We start from the raw sequence: 24,465 nt of genomic DNA on the forward strand, positions 1-24,465 counted from the left end.
TATAACTGGCGCGAGGATATTGGTGCGAAATAAAAAAAAATAAATCCTGCGTACGCTTGACCTGACATTTGAACTAAAAGGATGACCGATTCGGATCAAAGCACAGTCGATTCGCCATCTATCTCTGTCCTCAGCCATCAGATACGGATTAACCGACTCGAAGGGTAGATGAATTATGTATTAGGATATGTGATCTAACCCAAACGAACGGGAGACTCGGTTATACCTGCCCAGCGTTGCAGCATTGGTGCCCCGTCATGGTGCGAAGACGCTTACGTGCAGGACGTTATGTTAGCAGAAAGTACAAACTGTTTCCGATGCATGCAGCAGTATTGCGCGAATGACAGATTTGGGTTACGCTCAAGATGGTGGTATTACTGGGTCAGTTGGTGCAACATATTGTATATTGTATGAGCGTATTGTATTGTAAATTGTATTGTAAATTGTTCATGCTGTTTGTCCGCTCACACAATTTACAATTGCACTCTAATCCTTTCAGACGCCACCTATGAAGAACTGTCTGTAAATTCGTCAAATCGATACAACGTTATTTCTAGGCATTCCATATTCCATTGCAACAACAGTAAAGTCATATTACTTTCATTTATATGTGTTATAGTAAGTAATCCTAATTTAATCGTAATTAAATATCCTTTTATTCCCCAATCGTTCCTGTTCTGTTTTTGCATGAATAGAATGAAATCTCAGGCTAGAAATATAGGGCAACATTGTTTTCGTTATGTCCATTTTTATCAAAGAAAAATTATGCTTTTGACGTGGACCGCAGGAAGCGGCACGTCGAACGACTCGTCGAACATGGTGGTGCCTTCAGCAAAGTGATCATCTCCAACAGTGCATTGCAATATAAAGTTAAATCGAGACACATTCGTTATGCAGGAGGTTCAATTCATCCAACGCTCAAATGTATCTTGCTCTTTCTTAGCCACTAGTCGATACAAATAGCAAATCGGAAGTGGTGTACACAACTGTGTGCATAGCGTCTCAAAGGGCTAAGGGAAAAAAAGGTGTCCTTTGACTCCATTTTTCTACACATGTGACTGTTACATATGCATAACTCTCTTTAGAAAGACACGTTTACTTTCCTTAGAAGAGTCGTGGGATGTATAACTCTCTTGTAAGAGACACGCTAACTATCTTTTGTAAAGTCGTGCGTCCCGCGACTCTCCCAAAGAGAGTCAACGTGTCTCTCTAAGGAGAGTCAGTTATACAATGGAGAGTCACATGTCTAGCAAAAGAAAGAGTCAATTGACTCCCTTTCTTTTGCTAGAGTGTGGGTTACGCCTTTCTCGCTCTTCCCAGCTCATAAACAGCTTCAACCTGTCCATGGTGCTCGTGCCCGAAATCAAGGCGTTCCTGAAAACCCAGCCGTGGTTCTCTTACATTCCGGACGTGCACAACGTGAGCGTGCTCGGTACGTTGCTCGAGCGATGCTTGTCGATAGCTGAGCAGAGGTTAGCAGTTCGTTCTTTAGGCGAAGCTTGTTAGAACTCACAGAATTCGGTGGCGTCGTGGGCAAGGAAAACCTGCCGTCGGCGAGCGTACGGAAATGCGGCCCTCGAAAGTGCGCCGGTGACATGCGCATTCGTATGCGCCTTTTTCTAAGGATTGATACTCTCTCGATCGTGGGTTTGTCGGTGATCAGCCATTTATGATATGGCAATTTGATCTTTTATCGAGGTAACTTATCAATTCACGTTGCCACATTTCATTGTTGCCTAGATATGAACGCGTGACCGTCGCTGTTGCCTGTAGCAACTGACGTGCTGCGCTGCTAAGCACGTGAATGAAGGTCCAATTCCCGGCATGGAGGAAGGAAACAGGTAGGGGGGAGCATTGCGCAATGTGACAGAAAAGAAAGAAAGAAAGAAAGAAAGAAAGAAAGAAAGAAAGAAAGAAAGAAAGAAAGAAAGAAAGAAAGAAAGAAAGAAAGAAAGAGAAATAGTACGTCACGCACACATGCGTCCAGACTCGCTTGCCCTCATTTTAACGAAAGGGCAAGGGCTCCTGAACTTTATTTTTGTGCAACAGGTCATTGTAAATGTTCCACCAAAAGAGAAGATCCGAAACTACAGGCGCGAATCGGTGTACGACATCAGTGATGAGTCAGTCGGGAATACTGTGGCTGGTAGTGGTTAAACTGGGGTTCACCCGAATAGAAGGATAATTCTGCGGACAGCCATGGCGCACGTGGCCCATGTGCCACCGAATCGTGTGGCATGAATGGAGTAAACCGCTGACACGCAATCTGTCGCAACCACACGACGTCACAGTCACCTACGTTGCTGATTAGGCGATACCGTACCGCCATGTGAATCTAGTCTAAAGGACACAGCGCCCAAACATTGTCCCAAACGTATCCCAAGCTTGCTACCTTAAGCACTGTACCTTAAACTTTGTACCTTAAACTTTGTACCCTTAGCTTTGTACCTTCAGCTTTGTGCCTTAAACGATGTACCTTAAACTTTGCAACTTAAACTTTGTACCTTATCCCAAAAAAAGTCTGCACCTGAGAGGGGCAGTAGACAGAAGCGTCGCAGCACACAGGTAAAGTGCGAGTTCTATCGGTAAACGTAGGCATTACACAGCATGCAGAAGAACTCTTCATGCTATGAGATGTTCGCATGAACAAAAGATAATAAAGACTTTCGATGCGAATCTGACTATGAATATGGCAAGAGGAGCATAGCGGAGACAAAGAGAGGAGCACAGATTGCCACATGTGGCGCTAAGCGTGCCCTAAACTGCGACAGCAGGAAATTTACAATTTTCCTGTCATGCTTGCAGTGAACCAAGAGTCGTCAGACCACATCACACTTGCACTGGCTGGGGCGAGCATGTTTTTCGACGTGCTCATGTTCGGCGGTTGCATCAGCGTGAGTTTCAGTTGCAGTGCTTCTCCCTGCATTTTTGGTCGATACGTTTTTCTGTGTTTTCGTTGGTAATTTTGGAACTGCATTAGCAGCGGCACGAGCACAGAGTGACATTATCGTTTCTTTTCCAAGCACATACGCTCGAGCACTTCCGATTTTACGCATATTCAGAAATAGCCTTCTAAAAATAGAAATCGATGGTTATTGTTCAAAGTAAGAGTTATACTGGACACAATGATATAGGAGCACGAGTTTATTTAAGATAACGACCAATTTAGCTTTCGCAATAATTATTGAAAGTTAATTGAATGAGTTCATTGGAAGACCAGACTGTTTTCTTGTAAGCAGCTGGGATGGTTGCGGCAGCTGGCGGAGCAGATCTCAACCACGTGCTTCTTTCGACGTGGCCTCCGAGATTCGCTTCGGCAGCGCGCCAAAATACGAAGTTAACCAAAGGAATACACCAGGCCACATGAACCAGGCACCTGAGGGAAGGATTAGGGACGCCTCCAATTTTCTTGTTATTGAGTCGTACATGTCGCGCGTAAATTTGTTCTTGCGGTTATTCGCGAGTACGTAGGGGTGCCGGATTTTTTATTTTGGAAGAAAAAGACGCAGTAAAACTGGCCACAGCTACAAGTTTTCCTATTCGAATGCAACGACAACTAAAAAAAAAAGTTTGGGACGCTTTCAGAATCCAAGTATTTGATGACAGTGAATGATGTAACGATGTCGTTGCGGTGCACAGTACACTTGAGCATTAAAGGATAATGGATTAAATATGCGATCCTTTATGTATCATCATCAGCCACTGCAGGACACAGGCCTCTCCTGTGTTCCGCTAATCAACCCAGTCCTGCGCTTGCTGCGGCCACGTTATCACCGCAAACTTCCTGATCTCATCTGCCCACCTAACTTTCCGCCACCCCCTCGCGCGCTTGCCTTCTCTTGGAATCCAGTCAGTTACTCTTAATGACCAGCGGTCATCTTGCCTACGCGCTACATGCCCTGCCCGTGCCCATTTCTTGATTTCGATTAAGACGTTCTTAAAGGGACACTAAAGGAAACAATGAATAGGTTTAGATCGATAAATCGTGCTCTGAGAACTCTAATGTCCTTAATTTCGCCATCATAGGTTTGTTAATAGAACAGAAAATCAAGTTCAAAGTTTCATTTTTAAATTTCGCGCCGAAATGTCCACGCGTGACGTCACTAATTTCAAAGTGTATTTATCGTATTTTGGCGCCATTGGCTCAACAAAATCACCCCAAACTTGGTATGTTAAGTCTATGGCCCCCTCAGAGGACAATGTACTTCATTTTTACCGATTAGGAACTACGTAGTCCCTAGTAGGCGCCGTCAAAACATGTGACGTCACGGCGAATGGTGCGGAAACTTCAAGGTGGCGTCGCCACACACATTTTGTTTTTGTGCGTTTTCTCGTTTACTAAGCGTCTTCTCGCAGCAAGCGTGGTGTTTTTGGTATCGTGAAAGAGTACTTTACTAATATGAGAAAAATCGTTTTGCTCTTTTGTGTCCCTTTAACACCCGTTTGTTCCCTGACCCACTCTGCTCTCCTCTTGCACCTTAAGGTTACACCTATCATTTTCCTTTCCACGGTTCGCTGCGTGCAAAGGAAAACGATAGCGGCAACGTATGATTTTCTTTATGTATTTATGTATTGTGTATTTATGTATTTGATGTATATCACCGCATTAATGCGAACCCGTCTTGCGTATGCAGAAGATTCCACAGCTGCTGGACGCCGGATGCCTGTGGCACTACTTCGATCTGGGCGCCGACCTCATCGTTGGCTTCGCGTCAGCCAATTACTCGCGACCTATCGTTGCTCATTAACGTAAGTTGAAATGCGACCCTTCAGCCTCTCTGGGCAGCTTTCACACGGGCGTTATTCGAAGGAACGCGCCCACGGAGGCTCCGAAATGTCTCTCTGTTGCGTATCGTAACGACGACAAACACGTCTTCATTCTAAAAAGACAGGGCGTGCAAACACGGAGATAAATAAGAAAGAAGTCAGGACACCACAAACGCCGCGTTTGTGGTGTCCTGACTTCTTTCTTATGTCCGTGTTGGCACGCCCTGTCTTTTTAGAATGAATACTTACCAACTAGCTCAGCTCTCTGTTACTCTAAACACGTGTTGTGGCGCTGATTCAGAGAAGCAATCTTTCAGAGAAGCGATAGCGCTACTCCTCCGGGTGCAAACCCAGAAAACGCCTGGCTTCGCGAATCTGACCTTCAACCTCAATCTAACGTCATGCCAGCGTCTCTGAGCTGAAATGACCTTAGCTTGTTTGACATGAACGTTTGCCATAGGCGTGCGCACGGGGGACGGGGGGAGGGGGGCGCGCCACCCCCTAATCATCTAAAGGGGGTCGTCTACTCTGCCCCATACCATTACTGAGTCGGATCTTTCAAGTCATTTTTTAATTCGCAGGGTTATGGCTACGCGGGTTCTTTGACGATAATGGCGCGACCAAGGGCTCCGGATGTTACATTCAAATAACTGTTTACTTCACACGGTTACGCCGGAAAGCCGCGGACCAATGGCAGGCCGCTGTGAGAAGCAACAGAAAAGGGGTGGAAGGAGGGGAGGAGGGGCGCTAAGCTCAAGCTTGGTCCCCCCCCCCCCCCAAAGGAGAACCCTTCGCACGCCTATGAACATAGCAACTTGTTTTCTTTTGGAATGCTGTGCAGCAATGGACCCTTCCTGGTAGGAAAGTTTTTGACGCTGATGGCTTATCCCAACATTGAGTGGCGTCACTGTACAAAATCTCTGATTCAGTTTGGTAGGACGGCACGCAAAAACGCTCCTCTTTCGCTTTGGTAGTCGAAGAGGTTAATACCGTAGATGGCGATATTGGGTATTGTTTTGTGCCTTTAACGTATGTTAGGTAATGTTCGCGCCTTGCGCGTGCAGAAAGCGACGTCGCGCCCGTTGCACCGTCCCTGTGCGCGGGACTGGCCCTGTGCTCTGAAGCCGCCCCGCCTGTGCTCGACGCAGCGAACGCTACGCTGGACGATGGTGCCGCGAAGCAGCCGTCCGCTACAGCCAATAGCCATCGGACAAAAACTGTAGTGCCAGAAGGTGACAAGGTAGGTCTATTAAGGCGAAAGCCTTAGATGCCTCGTCAAACTCGAAAACATGAAGTTGTGTAACAATCATGATCGTGTGATGACGTCGTCATATGGCGTCATCGTTGCGTCACAGATCGTCAATTTTTGTGACGTCACCGTGACGTCAGTAATGGCGATACACGATTTTCGTCATGACATAACATCGTCGATTGGTCAGAGGTGGGCCGATCTCGGAGGCACTGCAAAACTACGTGAGGAGCAGAGAGCTTGCAACGCCTCCGATCCCGGAGGCAGTACGAAACCACGTTAGGCGTAGAAATCGGAGCAAATCAATACAATCGACTGCAAAGAAAAAGAAGATGAAGAAGATGGCTTTCGCCTTCTGCATGTGACCATGTGACGTTTTTTCTTTTGTAACGCTGTTGTTAATGCTTGTCATCGTAATTTACCTGAACCGTTCTTATGCGGATTCCTTTACGACCAATCGATTTCCCTCTTTCAAATGATACTCCTATTTCGTAGCAACTATTACGTGGAAACCATGAAGCGTTTGAAGACAATGCTACAGTAAGCGTAAAAAATTTGAGGGCCATGAGTCACGAGAAAAAGCTGAATATTCCCGCTGCCTCGGCAGGCCGCTTTGAATTTAGATTTCGGGACTGTTCTAAAACGCGATAACAACATGCACTGTGCAGTTCGACCGAATACAGTCACTAACTGCCGGGAAATTCAAAGTTTTCTCACTTATTGGTCTCTAAACCTATGACGCCAACTGTACCTATGCAACGTGATGCCTTAAACAACACAAAGGTACACGGAAAGACGGGAGGGCTAAAGTAACTACGTGCTGGATATTTTAGTACCGTTACGGATCTCTATTGAGAGTTAATTTCTCCTGTTTTACTTCAATGTTTCCTAGTTCCTGCAGCGCTACATTAATTTCATCAAGACAAAATTATCGAATATGATTTCAAGTGATGATGTCAGTATGATGTCAAGTCATGTCGCCATGTTTTCGCTGTAGGACAACGATACTACGCCAGTATAAGCGGTCACTGCACATAACAAGTACGCCGACACTTCGGGACGCAGCGCCGCCGGTCGCTCTCAGCGGTTCACTCTTCGAGCAAAATTTTGCCACTGCGCTGAACAAGGATAGGGAGGTTGAGGAGGATGTTTATGAAAAAGTGCGATTACGGAATAAAGTGTGGCTCTTTCATGTAGTGTGTAGGCATCACGAAGGTCACGTGACCAGAGGGGGAGTGAATAACGAAATAAATCAAACGAAATGATGTTAATGCTAAGTGATTATGATGACGATAATGATTATGCTCTATCACACTCGCGCGCTTACAGCTTTGCTGTACGACAGTTTTCATGGCTTGGAACTTTTCTGAATCTTTTCGAAAACTTTCTAGCAGCACGAGTTGCTCATTGCGTGCGGTAATGTGATGAGATTACCGAAGTGGCTAATACAGGTCTCGCAGACAAAGGCTGCTTGCCTACCATGACAGTACGGTGTTACCGTAGTTACCGTACGCTAAACCATCGCTGCTAAATCCCCCTAATACCCTTCTGCACCACAGGAGTCGCTCAGCAAGGGGAATCCCCGAAGAGGTGCCTCAAATGGCTCGATGCCCCGAGCTGAGCTACTAGTCCTCTCCTGGAAGGTAAACGGAGACAGATACGCCCATGCAACCGTGCATTTCACGGGATTACTTGACCACTGCTGCTGCAAAGCTTTCTTGCTTTTTTCCTTCGCAGGATAATCCGTACAGAATCCTCCTTGAGCCACCCGTAAGTATATCAGAGTGCCGAGAGTACAGCACCAGTTATCGAGAGTTATCGCAGCTATAAGGAACACTTGTCAGTGAAGGACCATCAAGAATTTTCTAGTTTGCGTATAGTTAAAATGGCAGCATATATGCAGCGTGCACTTAAACTGAGGGACCGCGCGCTTTGTCATTTATGAAACACCGACTTAATTTTCTGAGAATGCAAGAACATCAGTGGGACGAGGGGATTCGAAAGAAGGAGGGGAGGGGGAGAGGCTGCGGTGAAACTTGGCCTCCCCCCCCCCCTTCTGTGTCGGTTAAGGGGAACGCTGCACAAGCCTACGGCTCTAATACATTTACGTGTACGCTTCCCGGTGTTTTAATTTAGCTGATACTTAAATACGCTAAATTCAAAAGGGTCTTTCTGGACAGACATTTCGGATTTAGTTGCAGGGCGTGTGATCGGCTACGGCTCGAAATTCTGTGCGCGAGTGACGGCCTTACATACGCAGCTAACTTTTTTTCCCGCTTTTTTTTTCTTTTTTTCGACAGACTGTGCGGCAGTTTCTGCACTTTCCCTACGTTATATTCAGGGCCTTTTTCAAGGTGAGCAAAAAAGTTGCCCTTTCATTACTTCTAAGTACGCAACCTTCGCGTCTGCCTGAAGTTCGAAGTAAGCCACGCAAAATGAACGTACACTCACGAGCAAATAGTTTAGGGACCACGGAACCAATGAAAATTAAATATTTCTCCTACAGCACAACTCCACAGTGTGGGACTGCTTTAACGCATTTCATTGGCAAGAACGAGTGCAGTTAGTCTGCACCACTCCGATTTCAACCAACATACTAAGGCTGAAGAGACAAAGAATTTTGTTCAACCAGTTGGTGTCTAAACTTTTGCTCGCGACTGTACAGCGTTGAGGAATCAACACGCGCTTATAGGCTAGCATTGCGGGCAGCGCCTTTCTTTTTTGTTCTTTTTTTTTTTGCGCCACAGGTGAACGCTGGAGACCCCGAGAGACCTCATTCTAGTGCAAAATTTAAGCGCGAGCCTTGGTGTTGCGCCTCTATGCACTCCAAAAGGGTCACAATCGCTTTACACTCTTTAATTGGAGATGTTCCTTGCCCCAAGCAACAACCGCCACCTTTCTCGCATTTTATTCTCTTCGAAACACTGCGCTCGTTAATTTCCAGTCAAGAATTCTACGTCATCCGAATACGCTCGTGCCGTTAGGGACGTGAATGTACCTTGGTAACGCAGCGCTAAACGAGCGCAATATAGAATACTATTATTTCGCGAGAAGACGAGCCATCAAATGTGCATTTTTTTAACAGAGAAGTGTGTATTCGCTTAGTGTTAGTTAACGTCAAACGCGGCGGATGGTGCTTTGCCATCGGTGAGTGCTGGGTGATCAAGTCAAGCATTGTCACAGCGGAACACCAAGGGTGCGTCCTCTATGCACTTTGCAGAAAATGATCTGCTGCTTTCCTTAAAGCAAAAAGTATACAATCACTGCGTACTTCCAGCTATAACATACTGGGCTGAAACATGAAGTATAACAAAGAAACTAGAAAAAAAAAGGTTAAGGACCACGCAGCCTGCAATGTGGAACGGACGATTGTGGGCGTGACACTGTGAGATCGGAGGACGGCGGAATAGGTCAGAGAACAAACGGGGTAGTGGATATTCTAAGTCGACGTCAAGCGAAAGAAATTTACCTGGGCTGGCCACGTAATGCGTATGGGACAGACAACCGGTGGACAGTACCAGCAACAGAATGGTTACCAAGTCAAGGGGAATTATGTATGTGGTATCGATGTTGTGTCCTTCGATGCTAATTTAATTGGACATTCTCTGAGTCATGGTGCGATATCCAAAAGTCTTTATTACTAAATAGCGCTTGTTTCGTTTTGCACGTTCATTCATACAACTAGCTCGGTTTTCCTTATTACGACAGGGGAAAGAATGCGAGGACGGCAGCGAGTCAGATGGTGTGACGAAGTGAAGAAGTTCGCAGGGATAAAAGAGAATCAGCTCGCAGAAGATATGAACTGGAGATCATTCCAGTTCATAACTCGGTTAATTCGAACTTACAGTTAATTCGAACTGATAGCCCTGGTTCCCGGCACAGCCCTGTGCATTTCTATGGGGGAAAACTCCCGATAATTCGAACGCGTCGGTATCCGCAACGGTTAATTCGAACTGGAAGCCCGTGCTTCTCATCGCTCTCGCAGAAGTCGGCCCAAAGTGATCACAATGTGCTTGCAAAACCAAACCAGACCAAATTTACTAGAGATGCAAAACAGCGAAACAGTAGCATTGCTCGGCAGATGAGAATTCGGACGCTGCGCTTGAGCTCTTGGGCGAGCTGCCAACGATGCTCATGGAGTCGCGACAGAAGAAACGCGAGCAACTGCAAATTACTGATTACTTTTAATTTTGATTGCGTTCACTCCGCCATGTGAATAAACGTGTTTTGGAGCGTAAATACCATGATATATTTCACATTAGGGCTCACCGCTCACATGAATGCGCGTCGGGTCTTGTTTCTGGCGTATCACTGACTGATTCTTTTCGCTGTTAGAGCTCCATCAACTTAAATTGCGACACTTGCGACAAACGTTCCTTGTTTGCGATAACGAGTCCAGAGGTGGCTTATTTGGGTTCTGCCCGTGGTGTGTGGTACAATGTCCGTTCATTGTGGCGCCCGTCCGCTTATTCGAACTCCGCTTAATTCCAACAATTTTAACTTCCCTTCAAGTTCGAATTAACGAGCTTTTTACTGTATTATCAGTGCAAAATTGATGTATCGAAACTCGGGCCCCTATTTCTCTTCTTTTCCAGTGCCAGATGCTGGGAATGTACGGAATTTTTGTCCGTCACTACAAGAAATGAAACGCAAGACTCCTCCGCCATTTTTTTTTCTTTGAGGAACTCGGCGGCGGCGTTTGATGTTGTCATTGCACAGCATTTGTGACGATTTATACAGCATCGCGCCTTTTTTATAATTTCATCACTATAGCGTTATAAACTTTCTTTACTGTTTCGGTTATTCCATGTACGCTGTTCTATTTATAGAAATCAAATGACTTGGAGCTTGTTAGTCCGTTCGGGCGACAATGAATTCTACAAACGACTGCAGAAAGTTGGAGACCTTGCGAAGCCAAAATTTTTTAAATATTTGTGCCACATTTGCACGCAAGCGCGAGCAGCTTCTAATGAGGTGTCGTTATGATAGAAAGCCATTGTGTTTTTAACAGATGGCATTTTTTTATTAGGTAACGCAGTAAAGATTTACGAAGCGTAGGAATGTGCCTAGTTCTTTTTTGAAAAAAATAAATGCCTGCTAGCGAGCACCGGGATCGACATAGCCCATGGAACGACATAAGTCATGGACGAGCAACGACGTCGCCATAGGACACGGCCGAAGGAATTACGATGGAGTTTCTCCCGTAAACACAGCCGTCTCTCCGGGGTGGTGAGTGGCCAGGCGTACCAGGCGGTACCAAGCCAGGCGTACGTAAAGTTACTGTACATGCTACATTTAGGTAGTAGAGTTGCGTGTATGTCCGCCATCTTGCCTAATGAGAAACCACAGCAATGGAGCAAAGCCGCACTCTATTGTTGCATAGCGTGTCGCAGATCGACATGCCTGGCGTGTCGAAGACCGGCGTTGAACATGACTGGCAATAACTACTGTTAAACCAGTTTTCTACAGCTGCGGCGTCGGGAAATACAAAAAAGTGGCCCGAGCACTCGCTTCTCCACATTGCACAGTTGCTAGCAGCGTTTGAAGAAAAAAAAGAATGTCAAAGCTTGCACTAAGTCGCGCAAGGCTTGAAACAGCAAAACTGGACGATTCTGAAGTCCGATCGGGTCACCTCTAGGTTGTTTCTAGACTTTAGCTAGGTTAGTCGCGACACGGATGTCCAAACTCCAGAACCGAGCGTTCGCACGTCTCATAGAACGGCCCTTTCTTTATCTGCTTTCTCTATCTCTTTCTTTTTATTTCTGTCTTGATCTTTTTTTTTTTGTTCTATCTGTTTCCTCTCTCCTCTCTCTATATATATATATATATACATATATAATATATATATATATATATATATATAATATATATCTATATATATATATATATATATATATATATATATATATATCTTTCTCTGTATATTTTATGTCTTTATTCCCACTATTTCTCTCAATTTTTCTCTATCTCTTTCTTTCTGTTGCTTTCTCCCTCTCTCTTAGTGAACCAGTCATGAGTAGTGGGTTTGCCCAATTTCGATGACACATACACGTTCACGATGACGATAGTGTTTGATAGGGCCGCACAAATTAAGGCTAGCTTAAACAGCTTCGCCTGTTAAAAAAGACGCGCAACTCTGCTACCTAAAGGAACAGTAGCTCTGGCGCGTGCGACAACAGACTCCACAGCCTGTAAGCGAAGCCTCCTCTCCCGTCTCATATCTTCCACTTGTCAAATGCGCGGCACACAAAGGCGGCGCATGCCGTCTCCGAACGCCCCGTCGTTATCTTCTACGTCATCTCTTTTGAAGACCTCTCGTGTCACCGGTAACATTACAGAGGCGTCGCCGCGCGGTGCCCCTGCTCAAAGACAAAAGGCAGTTCCGTCTCGTGTAACTCCAGAAGCTGCCTTCCGCTTCTCGAGGTGTCAGAGTCACGCTTGTTACAAGCGGCCCGGCGACGACGACCTTTTCGAACACAGCGGCCGACGGCTGTTGTCTCAACAGCGCCACCCACTCTCCACCTCTTCGTCGTGAGTCGGATAGCCGGCGATACGCGCGCCCCAGGCGGTGTTGACGGGAAGGATGATCTCCGCATTGCCCAGATTAGAACCTGTCACGACGGACGAATCGCGGCGTAGGTGTGGCGACAGATCGTGTCCGCGCCCTCTGCTCTGACCTTTTGACTGTTTACTTCCGCCATCATTCTCTGAAACCTCAAACGTGTATAGACGCCGACACTTCGCGCGTCCTTATGTAGGCAATATTTGAGTTTCGTTCCTGTCGACCTGGTGGTTAACCCCTCTGGATCTGTTAGGGCAGTGTGATTGGTATACACAATTGGCTCATATAGATTTCGTTTCACTTCGCTGCATTTCATTAAGACCTCCTCAAAAGTGGGTGTACTTTGACATGCCGATCTTATACTGGTGTCACACGGGCAATTTTGATCCGGATTAGCAGTAGCGTAGCCAGAAAAAAAAAAAAACATTTTTATGGGGGTGCGTGGGGCTGCGGGGTTCAGCTTGTATATATATATATATATATATATATATATATATATATATATATATATATATATATATATATATATATTATATATATATATATTATATGTACATGCAAAATTAACAAATTTCGGGAGGGGGGTTGCATCCCCCCTCCCCTCGCGGCTACGCCAGTAGACGTTAGGCTAGATCCTTATCAGGTGCTGCAACACGGCCACTTTAAATGGCGATCAGGCCCGATAGGGATCAAGACTATCATGGTCTGCCCATCGCGATCTGGCTCACAGGTCGCGATATGAGTGACATCTGCGCCAAATTCGATCTGGATTAGGTCTGACCATGTAGCAGCGACGACTGTTGATCGTGATCAAGAAATCCGATCCGGATCGGCCCTAATCGAGATCGAAAGTGTGCGCGTGACACAGGTTTTAGATAACTTGATTATCACGCCGTACAAAGATAGCTGTTACAGTTGTTAAAACAGAGCGTCTATAAGCAGGTGACGGCAATAAAACGATGGTTGAAGGCCGGTGTAAGTGTCGTTATTCGCGTCCACTATTTCTGTTTTGTTTTACGTAGCCTAGATAACCTCCCTATCTTTCCTATACTTCTTCTTCTCTCTCTCTCTCTGACCGCCTGGAGAGTGAGTTTCGGAATAAACGCCACGAATATGCTTGAGTGAGTGAGTGAGTGAGTGAGTGAGTGAGTGAGTGAGTGAGTGAGTGAGTGAGTGAGTGAGTGAGTGAGTGAGTGAGTGAGTGAGTGAGTGAGTGAGTGAGTGAGTGAGTGAGTGAGTGAGTGAGTGAACGACGTTTCCTTGGTGAACGACGTTTGCCGCTTCGAGTCTTCTCACTGCTAGTAGAACGTTTCCCGCGGCATTGCATTTTCCAACATGGCTACACCGTGGCCCGCTCACGCGCTCGACGAATCGTGCGGTTTTTGTTTTATTTTTCGTCTATTACAGCCGAGATGTTATGCTTTTCGTAGTGCCGTTATGCGTTCGCATAAACTAGCATCATCATGAATGGCCTTTACCTTTCTAGCGCGTGCAAGGCAGTAACTCGGCCGGCACGCGCTCTCTCCTTCATCTTCATCTTCCACTTCGCTCCCCGAACATGTGCGCCCGGAGCTCGCTCTCCCGCTGCGCCGAATTGTCTGGCGTGGCATGCAATAACTCCGGTGGGCTAGAGAAGGAGTACAGAGAGAGAGAGAGAAAGAACGAGATAGAAAGAGAGATAGAGAAAGAACGAGAGAGAAAGAAATAGAAAAGTTCTCGGCGAAAAAGATTTCTTGACGAGGCGGTATTCGAACCCGCGTACCCGCACTCTGAAGATGAGCATCATAACCACTCAGCTATCCAGGCACACCATAAGAGCAAAACATAGCCTTGTATAGCATAGTATAGCAAGGGGGTAGGAAAGGTATGTGAGGGTGAGGGGGAGAAATGTGAGGAGGAGGGAAAAGAGGAGGGGAGATAGTAAAGCATAGCATAGAAAGAAAGAGAAAGAAATGCAAGAAAGGAAAATATACAGAAAGAGGGTAGCGAGAAATAGAGAGAAAGGAAAGAAAGAAAGAGTGAGAAATAAATTATATATAGAGAGAAAGAAATAAATGAACAGATACAAATAAGACATACCAGAAATAGAAAAAAAGAGAGAAAGGAAGAGTTGAATAAAGAAAGAGAAAAATAAACAAAGAAGGCTCCGCAATTCCTTCAGGTTTGGCACCATTAGAGCCAAGCTGCCTTAATTTTTAACAGCGAATCTGTTTAGGAAATCGTTCTTTGTCCGACGAACCAAAGAACTATCATCATCATAAACGGGTATGTGCCACTGAAATTGGCCAAGTCCAACTCCTCACCACTGGTCCACTAAAAATGAAGAAGGCAACAGTTCGCCCAACAAATGGCTGCGAAGCGACGGCGGCGAGCCGAAGACCCCGAGTACGATGCGACGAGAGAATACTAGGGAGCGGGAAAGGCAATGGCGGCTGCCAGAATACCCTTAAGTGATAGAAAGCTAACGCCAACGACGACGTGCCCGTAGACCAATGAGAGGTGCGAACGCTTCGTTTCCGCGCGAGGTTCTCTCTCTGCAGTTTGGACATCCCTGTCGCGTCTTTGACTGTCTGTGGTTTAATTCGAAGCTCTCTGCGCTGAGAATGAACGCAGAAGCAACCTAGACGCAGTCTAGAAACAACCTGCACACCTAGCTAAAGCCTAGAAACAACCTAGAAGCAACTAGATTAGTCTACACAATCGTCCTGTTTCGCTGTTTGAAGCCTTGCGCGGCTTAGTGAAAGCTTCGCGAGTTTTTTTTGTTATACATTTGTTATTTTGTGGCGATGATCGGACTGACGGACAGCTTTCTCGCGGAGTCGGCATAGAAGTGCTTGGGTATTTAACAACTTGGTGATTTAGAGTACTATGCTGTGTGAGATCAGTTTCTAATGTAGCAAACATTCATAGTTCCACAAAGAAAAGTTTATTGAACCGGCACACGCAATCGCTAGAGACGCTTATAAACTAAATACTCATAAATTGCGTCAGTGTAACTTACCCAAACGCTGGACGGAATCTTATGCTGACTGTAGTAATACACTCTACGCTACCAAGCAACTATACAACAACAAATACGTTAACTAAAGCATCTTACTTCTCAGGGGGATGGGGAAAATAAGAGAAAAAAAGGAGGGAAGGAAAAAGAAGGGGAGAGGGGGAAGTGTAGCACGGGGAGTCGGGTAACTTGTTTCTTTTTCCGAACTCAGTATGGCGCTGCTGGAAATTCTAGTTTCTCCCCACGTAATGCGAAAAACCGAGTGCGCCAGCGCCTTAAGAAGGCATCAACACCACTCGCTTCCAGCTCGTCAACTAGATATCCGAAAACAATTTGATAAATACGGTGCATGGCTGGGAGCGCTGCACGCTGTGGTTGTCGACGAGCTACTGCTTGGCACCGACGTCTGCAGATCACGTACACATTCTGACCAAGAGTATCAATTGGGCAAACATTCCGTTATTCCTTTGCGACAGGGATGTAGCTCTAACTCCAAAGGTGCTCCATTCGAGGTGCCATACACCCTTGGTAGCAACGCATTCGAATAACGCATGCTTAGTGGTCTCGGATTGCCACCAATTCGCGCATCTATCATGTGGTGTCACGTGCAATCTGGCGAGGCGTTGACGCGTCGGTAACACGCTCCATCTTCTCAGCCAGTCAAATTCACGAACCACTTCAGGAACGTCGCTTTTCTTCCATGTCTTCCATCGGCTTAGGTTCGTTTTTCTTTTATCATCGTCTTGTAGTGTCTCTTCCGTCAGCAAGTAGCTTAAATATATTGGTGCTAGTTCTTCAAACCCCTTCTCTTCCGTGTTTTGATCTACTGTGCGCCTAAAGTCGCACACACACTTAACTCTAGCGGTTTCTCAGCTTGCGGTCCACGGTATCCCTCTTTTGTAAACGCAGTCCTTGGAGTACTTGTATAGTGCATCAGAAGCCTCTTTTCTGGGTATTCCTGATCAGCAAACAACCTAGAGATTGTTTTTGCTGCCAATGCTCTAGTGAAGATCTTAAGACGCTTAACCCTCTCAGGCGCCACCTAGGAAGAACTGTTTTTAAATGTATCAAACTTATACAACGTCATTTCAAGGCACTCAATAATACATTGCTACAAAAATCATGTCATAATATATTAATTTATGTATGTTATTGTAATGAATCCTAATTATATAGTAATTAAACATCTATTTGTTCTGAAGTCATCCGTGCTTTGTTGCAGCATAAATAGACGCAAGTACCAGGCTAGAAATATAGTGCCAATTCGTTTTCGGTCATGTCCATCTTGAGCAAAGAAATATATACTTTTGCCGTGGCTCGCGGGAGGCGGCATGTCAAACGACTCGTCAAATGTGGTAGTGCCTTCAGCAAACTTTATGATATGCAACAATACACTGAAAATGAAGTTAAATGAAGAAGTTCAATTCATCCAAAGCTCAATGTATCTTGCTGTTTGTTAGCCACTCGTCGGTACAACTAGCAGAAACATGTGGTGTACATAATTGTGTACATTGCGCCTCAAAGGGTCAAGTGAAGATCGGCGGTCTGAGGTAGACCCAGACCGCCGCGCTCTGCGGGCAGACTCAGGGTCTTCACCTTGGCAGGTTTATGTTCCCATATAAAAAATTGGCCGCGTATCTGCGTGCTTCGCTGCAAATGTCGTCTAAAGACGATTGAAGAGGCGCTGCGTGAGATATGGACGCCATCTGGCAATACGTCGGGAAACATGAGTGCTGTGTTGCGGGCTGGTAGTCCCGGCGCAGCAGCAGGCGAAGACCGGCGGGGACGCCAGCCAGCCCGAACACGCGGTTTGGCGCGAAGCGCTGAAGCAGAAGAAACGTCCGCACTCAGCGAGTACTCTCCACACACTGTTTGATTTACACGTAGTCTGGGTAAACCAGGAATGCCAGAGCGGCGCCCCATGGCATTCGTACAGTGCAATACAGAGCCGAAACCGAAACACAACAATGAGCTCGTGCAGAGGGCACGGAGGAAGGCAAGTTTCAGCGCAGTCGCATTTTCAGCGCAGCTTAAGAAAAACTAGGGTCTTTAGAATTACGTATGTATGCATTTTCTATTAAAGGAACACACCATCTAATACTTACCTATTGATGTTGCGCCTCATATATGCGTGATATTTACTCTTTGATCGACAACGTTCACAAGTATATGAACAGCCGTACCAGTTCAAGATGGCTGGCCCTTGGGCAAGTGGTTCAACTTTGGCCGAGTGGCTGAATCGAGTGACGTGCCGACAAATAGAAAGACAGACCAAAATTTCTCCGTTTAAGTATCCCAAGAAAGACTATCGTCTTTAATACTCCGGTAAGTCTCCTGAGGCGCTGTGCCAAACTGCGCGGCAACAGGACAACGTGTGCGATGTAGTAAGCATACGCGCACGCCTGCGTCTTCACCACCTGCACCTGCCCTCGCAGCGAGTGACAGATTGTATTCCGAAGTCCTGTTTATCACGTCCCTCGTTTCTATTTGCGATGCACCTTCTTCGAAGATCTCTCTGAGAACTCTGACCACTCTGACCGCGTCCACGAATTGAACTCCACCTGGGAGATCGTCGGCGAAGGCTCCAAAGCGCATCACCTTGCTTTTTTCGGTATTCAAGTGACTCAAGTACCCGCCAGAGTGAGAGCGGAGTACTGCCAGATGGTTGTATAGGTGTTCTCTCCCTGGTACCACTGGTACTGCTCAAAGAGCTCCAAAAATATGGCATAATTAATGCAATGGATTGTTGATGTGACCAAATGTAACACGCGACGCTAGCTGCATGTCACAATAAACAACCGGCAAGATGGTTCAACTCACGCGTACGGCTCTGCAATATATTACGTTACGAATATTGGTAATCTTCCAACCTGTTTTAAAACAGTGACGCGATCATTCGTCTTCGGGCTCGACTCTTTAAGCTAATGTTTGTGATACAAGCTCGCTGTATAAAATAGAGAGAGAAAACGTGTATTTAATTTTGGATGAGAGTCAGAATGAAGAATGGTGCGTGAGGGAAATGGAGGTGAGTAGACCCAGAGCGGTATATTCCCACCGGCTCTGAGTAGACCCATAGATTACGGTAGAACGTAGAACTTCACAGAGTGGCATGAGAGACGTTTATTTATGCCGTGCGGGCATCTCGAAGGTGTTATGACAAATTCGCCTTTTTTCACGACGCCCCGGCGCATGCGCACTCCCCTAGAGGAAAAGTCGCAACATGTCTCCCCATCTCGGAAGCTTTGCTTCTGGCAATGCCTGTACTCCGGGCCCCTACCAAACCCCTACCAGAACGGCAGAGGGCAGCACAGGAAAGTGAAAGAGGCGGAGTGTCGTGATCGCTGTCGTCGCCGACAATTATGACACGTACATGACACGTACGTTCGGCGTCAATAGTTTAGAGACCGCTAGGTCTGAGAAATAATTGAATTATCGCAACATTTTTTTGCTGTATTTGACCAAACTGCACAGCACATGTTGTGTGCGCGTTTTAGAACATGCCGGAAATCTAAATTCAAGGCTGCCCGCCGAAGCAACGGGAATATCCAGCTTTTAACAGCTTGGTCCGGTGGTGCTCGCAAAACTCCGTCGAGTAATGACGTCACCATGCGTCCCCTAGTAACGCGTCTGAGAAAGGAAAGAAGGAGGAGTAGATAAGTGAAGAGGAGGAGGAGGAGGAGAATAGGACATACATGAAACAAAGTTTCTTGGCGATGCGGGATGAGAAGTCGTGTACCCACTGTCCGAAGGCGAGCGTCGTAACCACCCGGCTATCTAGGCTAGCAGAACAAGGGTTTAAGAGAAGCAAGTGATTGCGTTGCTATGGGCGAGAGAACGAGAATAAGATGGAGAGAGGGAGAAAGAAAGAGAGAGAAAGAGAGAAACAGAGAGACAGAAATAAATAGAGAAAGAGAGAGAGTCTCAGCTTGGCTTTCCTAGGCTCAACTAGGCTTTCCCAGGCTAAACTGCCTCTCTCTATGCTCATGCGGCTATATCTAGGCTAGGCTTGGCTGATATATGCTAAGGAAAGCCGCCCAGCTGCGCTGTTCCGTCAGCCTTCAATCAATCAAAGAACTTTATTTCCACAAAAAAATATTTACGGTGAAAGAAGGTGGCCGGGAAGAAAGCTGCTCAACGACGACTTGACAAAGCCCCAGCCACCCATCGGCGGTGAAACGGCAGGGTACCGCACTTGATCTCTCAAAAAAAAAAAAAAAAAGTAAATTGCATAGAAACAGTTGCTCAGCAGGTACACAATGAAACCGTAGTGCACTCACTACGGGTGCGTACGCGCTATTTTTTAGAAGCTCACATAGAGCTACACTAGTTTAATACACACGTATAACTACAAAAGAAAAAAAAAGAAAAAAGAAAACAAGAAAAACAATGCAAAGCGATATACCAAGCACATCAAGTACGTCAAGATCTACTATGCGCAGTTATGTACCGATATGTATGCGCAGATACTATGCATAGATATATACAGCATAGGAATAACGAAAAATAGAAGAAATACAATATCAATTGCAAAACACATGAAAACACTAATATTAGAATAGGAATGTTTCAATTATTATTATTATTATTATTATTATTATTATTATTATTATTATTATTATTATTATTATTATTATTATTATTATTGGGAGGAATACATTATCTGTTCCGAGCGAGTCATAGCAGTTTAATGTTGTTGGGACGATATGTCGGATGCGTTGCGTTCCGTAGTGCGTGCGTGAAAATGGAACGCGCCATGGCGGTTGATATTGATTCCTGAGAACATGTGTATATCATCTGCAAAATATCAACATCGAATATAGTTTGGAAGGTATTTTATAAGAATTTCGAAACCTAACCATGAGTCAGCGTAACAGCCGCTCCACAGAAGCATATACTTGCATTCGGGCCCACAAGTTGTACATGCAGCGAAGTACAGCTTCTTCACAGCTGCATTCATAGTCTCTATGAATCACGACACAAACACGAAATAAAACAAAACAGGACATGACCGACGCGCGCGACCACACATGCTAAATCGAAAAGCTTAACTGACATTGCAGAAGCGGCCGCGCGGATGGATACGAGATCAGCGCTAAAGAGCTCGTGAGGAATCAAGTTAGACGGTTATCACTGCCAGTGAATTACGTAAAGCTTACTGGTTAACGAACTCGGAAGCCTTCATGATTGCTGACGCAATGTCAACACCACACGCCTTTATGCTTTTGCGCGTTACTTTCTTTGTCGCAATGAGAGATGGCATGCGCAAGATCGAGTTCAAGTTTCAGTTCGCGGCGGTCGACGCATGTCTATGCATGCATTGACCAAATGACGCGCGATCTGCTGCTTGCCGAAAAAAACGTAAAAAATCCGCCTTATAGCGGGATTTAAAGTTCTTATTGTATCCTTATTGAAGTTGACTTCTTCGATACCTATTGTTGACGGCTAAGAAACTATGCTCGTAAACAACACAAATTATAAAGAAGGTGACGCTTGTAAATACCTTCAAAAGTCCGGATTATTGCAGGATTATCTGTCTTGATTAAATTAGCCCTGAAGTTGACTTCTTTAATCTGGCTTGCTGACAGTTAGACGATATATCCCTGAATAAGACTCTTTTGTACTAGCTGGGTATAGTGGTCATGATGTTCAAATGCTGACCCGAAGGTCACGGGATCGAATCCCGGCCGCGGCGGCCGCATTTTCGATGGAGGCGAAGATTCTTTAGGCCCGTGTACTTAGATTCAGTTGGACGTTAATGAAAGCCAGGTGGTTGAAATTTCCGGAGCCCTCCACTAAGGATCGTGGTTTTGGGACGTTAATGAGTAAATGAGTGAGTGAGTGAGTGAGTGAGTGAGTGAGTGAGTGAGTGAGTGAGTGAGTGAGTGAGTGAGTGAGTGAGTGAGTGAGTGAGTGAGTGAACGACGTTTCCTTGGTGAACGACGTTTGCCGCTTCGAGTCTTCTCACCGCTAGTAGAACGTTTCCCGCGGCATTGCATTTTCCAACATGGCTACACCGTGGCCCGCTCACGCGCTCGACGAATCGTGCGTTTTTTTGTTTTTTCCTCTATTACAGCAGAGCTGTTATGCTTTTCGTAGTGCCGTTATGCGCTCGCATAAACTAGCATCATCATGAATGGCATTTACCTTTCTAGCGCGTGCAAGGCAGTAACTCGGCCGGCACGCGCTCTCTTCTTCGTCTTCATCTTCTGCTTCGCTCCCCGAACATGTGCGCCCGGAGCTCGCTCTCCCGCTGCGCCGAATTGTCCGGCGTGGGATGCAATAACTCCGATGGGCGAGAGAAGGAGTACAGAGAGAGAGAGAGAGAGAACGAGATAGAAAGAAATAGAAAAGTTCTCGGCGAAAAAGATTTCTTGACGAGGCGGTATTCGAACCCGCGTACCCGCACTCTGAAGATGAGCATCATAACCACTCAGCTATCCAGGCACACCATAAGAGCAAAACATAGCCTTGTATAGCATAGTTTAGCAAGGGGGTAGGAAAGGGATGTGAGGGTGAGGGGGAGAAATGTGAGGAGGAGGGAAAAGAGGAGGGGAGATAGTAAAGCATAGCATAGAAAGAAAGAGAAAGAAATGCAAGAAAGGAAAGAAAGAAAGAGTGAGAAATAAATTATATATAGAGAGAAAGAAATAAATGAACAGATACAAATAAGACATACCAGAAATAGAAAAAAAGAGAGAAAGGAAGAGTTGAAGAAAGAAAGAGAAAAATAAACAAAGAAGGCTCCGCAATTCCTTCAGGTTTGGCACCATTAGAGCCAAGCTGCCTTAATTTTTGACAGCGAATCTGTTTAGGAAATCGTTCTTTGTCCGACGAACCAAAGAACTATCATCACCATAAACGGGTATGTGCCACTGAAATTGGCCAAGTCCAACTCCTCACCACTGGTCCACTAAAAATGAAGAAGGCAGCAGTTCGCCCAACAAATGGCTGCGAAGCGACGGCGGCGAGCCGAAGACCCCGAGTACGTGCGACGAGAGAATACTAGGGAGCGGGAAAGGCAATGGCGGCTGCCAGAATACCCTTAAGTGATAGAAAGCTAACGCCAACGACGACGTGCCCGTAGACCAATGAGAGGTGCGAACGCTTCGTTTCCGCGCGAGGTTCTCTCTCTGCAGTTTGGACATCCCTGTCGCGTCTTTGACTGTCTGTGGTTTAATTCGAAGCTCTCTGCGCTGAGAATGAACGCAGAAGCAACCTAGACGCAGTCTAGAAACAACCTGCACACCTAGCTAAAGCCTAGAAACAACCTAGAAGCAACTAGATTAGTCTACACAATCGTCCTGTTTCGCTGTTTGAAGCCTTGCGCGGCTTAGTGAAAGCTTCGCGAGTTTTTTTTGTTATACATTTGTTATTTTATGGCGATGATCGGACTGACGGACAGCTTTCTCGCGGAGTCGGCATAGAAGTGCTTGGGTATTTAACAACTTGGTGGTTTAGAGTACTATGCTGTGTGAGATCAGTTTCTAATGTAGCAAACATTCATAGTTCCACAAATGAAAGTTTATTGAACCGGTACACTCAAGCGCTAGAGACGCTTATAAACTAAATACTATAAATTGCGTCAGTGTAACTTACGCAAACGCTGGACACAATCTTATGCAGGCTGCAGTAATACACTCTACGCTACCAAGCAACCGTACAACAACAAACATGTTAACTAAAGCATCTTACTTCTCAAGGAGGTGGGGGGAAATAAAGAAAAAAAGGGGGGAAAAGGAAAAAGAAAGGGTGAGGGGGAAGTGTAGCACGGGGAGTCCTGCTGCTGCTGCTGCGCTGCTGGAAATTCCAGTTTCTCCCTACGTAATGCGAAAAACCGAGTGTGTCGTTGTCAGCGCCTTAAGAAGGCATCAACACCACTCGCTTCCAGCTCGTCAACTAGGTATACGAAAACAATTTGATAAATACGGTGCATGGCTGGGAACGCTGCACGCTTGGGTTGTCGACGAGCTTCTGCCTGGCACCGACGTCTCCAGATCACGTACTTTGTGACCAAGAGTATCAATTGGGTAAACATTCCGTTATTCCTTTGCGACAGCGATGCAGTTCTAACTCCAAAGGTGCTCCAAACGAGGTGCCATACACCCTTGGTAGCACCGCATTCGAATAACGCATGCTTTCGGTTTGCCAACAATTCGCGCATCTATACTCCATCTCACAAGCTGGTTGCAGCAGGGTGGAAGCTACGAGGTGTAAGCAAACCACGCGCTTGCGCAGGAAAACGTAGTTCTGTTTGTAATTGCATTATAATTGGAGAAGTTTAAGAAAACTGCGTTTGTTTTGCTCGTGCTACCTCACAGCAATAGGTGATAAGCTAATCAGGATTCGCATGTAGGTAATAAACATTTACTTATTGTGCCGGTAACTACGGATAATTGTGATGACGAACCAATATGGCAGCACCCAAGCAGACGTGGTCGCCTGCTTCGATCCGAACTCGCGCTTGCTACTGGCCGACTGTCCTACGGCAAAAAATAAGCGGCGGAATCGGCTATCGCTTTGTTTCATCTCACACTGAAGACAAAGTTTGATGTACGTTTTGTTCTTATTATTGAGACTAGCTGTTTGTTCAGCCACGCCTGCTAAGCCTTGTACCCGAGAATTTCAAAATGAATCTTGGAAACAGTGCAAAATAGACACGAATACGTTGCTGTGGAAGCGTCAGGATGCAAATATAACGCAAACACAAGCGTTGGTTTAGAACTTACGGGCCGCAGAGCTCACGACAGTGCCTTCATACTTTCGAGGCTCAAGGAACCAGCGTCGACATGTGCTGCCATGTTTTTTTTTTAATGCAAAGCATTTCTTAGCGAACTTCTGCGACTTTGAACATTATCTATCTATCTATCTATCTATCTATCTATCTATCTA

At 45.8% G+C, this 24,465-nt stretch overlaps 1 protein-coding gene across 1 annotated transcript in view; it reads left to right on the plus strand.

The window, feature by feature from the left end:
- The first annotated feature begins 5,762 nt into the window (after nt 1–5,762).
- The window catches only part of LOC119397545 (neutral amino acid transporter B(0)), a 53,567-nt gene continuing 34,864 nt past the window's right edge, over nt 5,763–24,465 (plus strand). Inside the window, exons 1-5 of the mRNA XM_037664969.2 lie at nt 5,763–5,775; nt 5,832–6,007; nt 7,576–7,659; nt 7,754–7,786; nt 8,317–8,370. Coding sequence (XP_037520897.2) covers nt 5,763–5,775; nt 5,832–6,007; nt 7,576–7,659; nt 7,754–7,786; nt 8,317–8,370 — 360 coding nt within the window. The remainder of the gene's footprint in view (nt 5,776–5,831; nt 6,008–7,575; nt 7,660–7,753; nt 7,787–8,316; nt 8,371–24,465) is intronic.

This window comes from Rhipicephalus sanguineus, chromosome 6, assembly GCF_013339695.2.
Source record: "Rhipicephalus sanguineus isolate Rsan-2018 chromosome 6, BIME_Rsan_1.4, whole genome shotgun sequence".
Classification (NCBI taxonomy): Eukaryota; Metazoa; Arthropoda; class Arachnida; order Ixodida; family Ixodidae; genus Rhipicephalus; species Rhipicephalus sanguineus.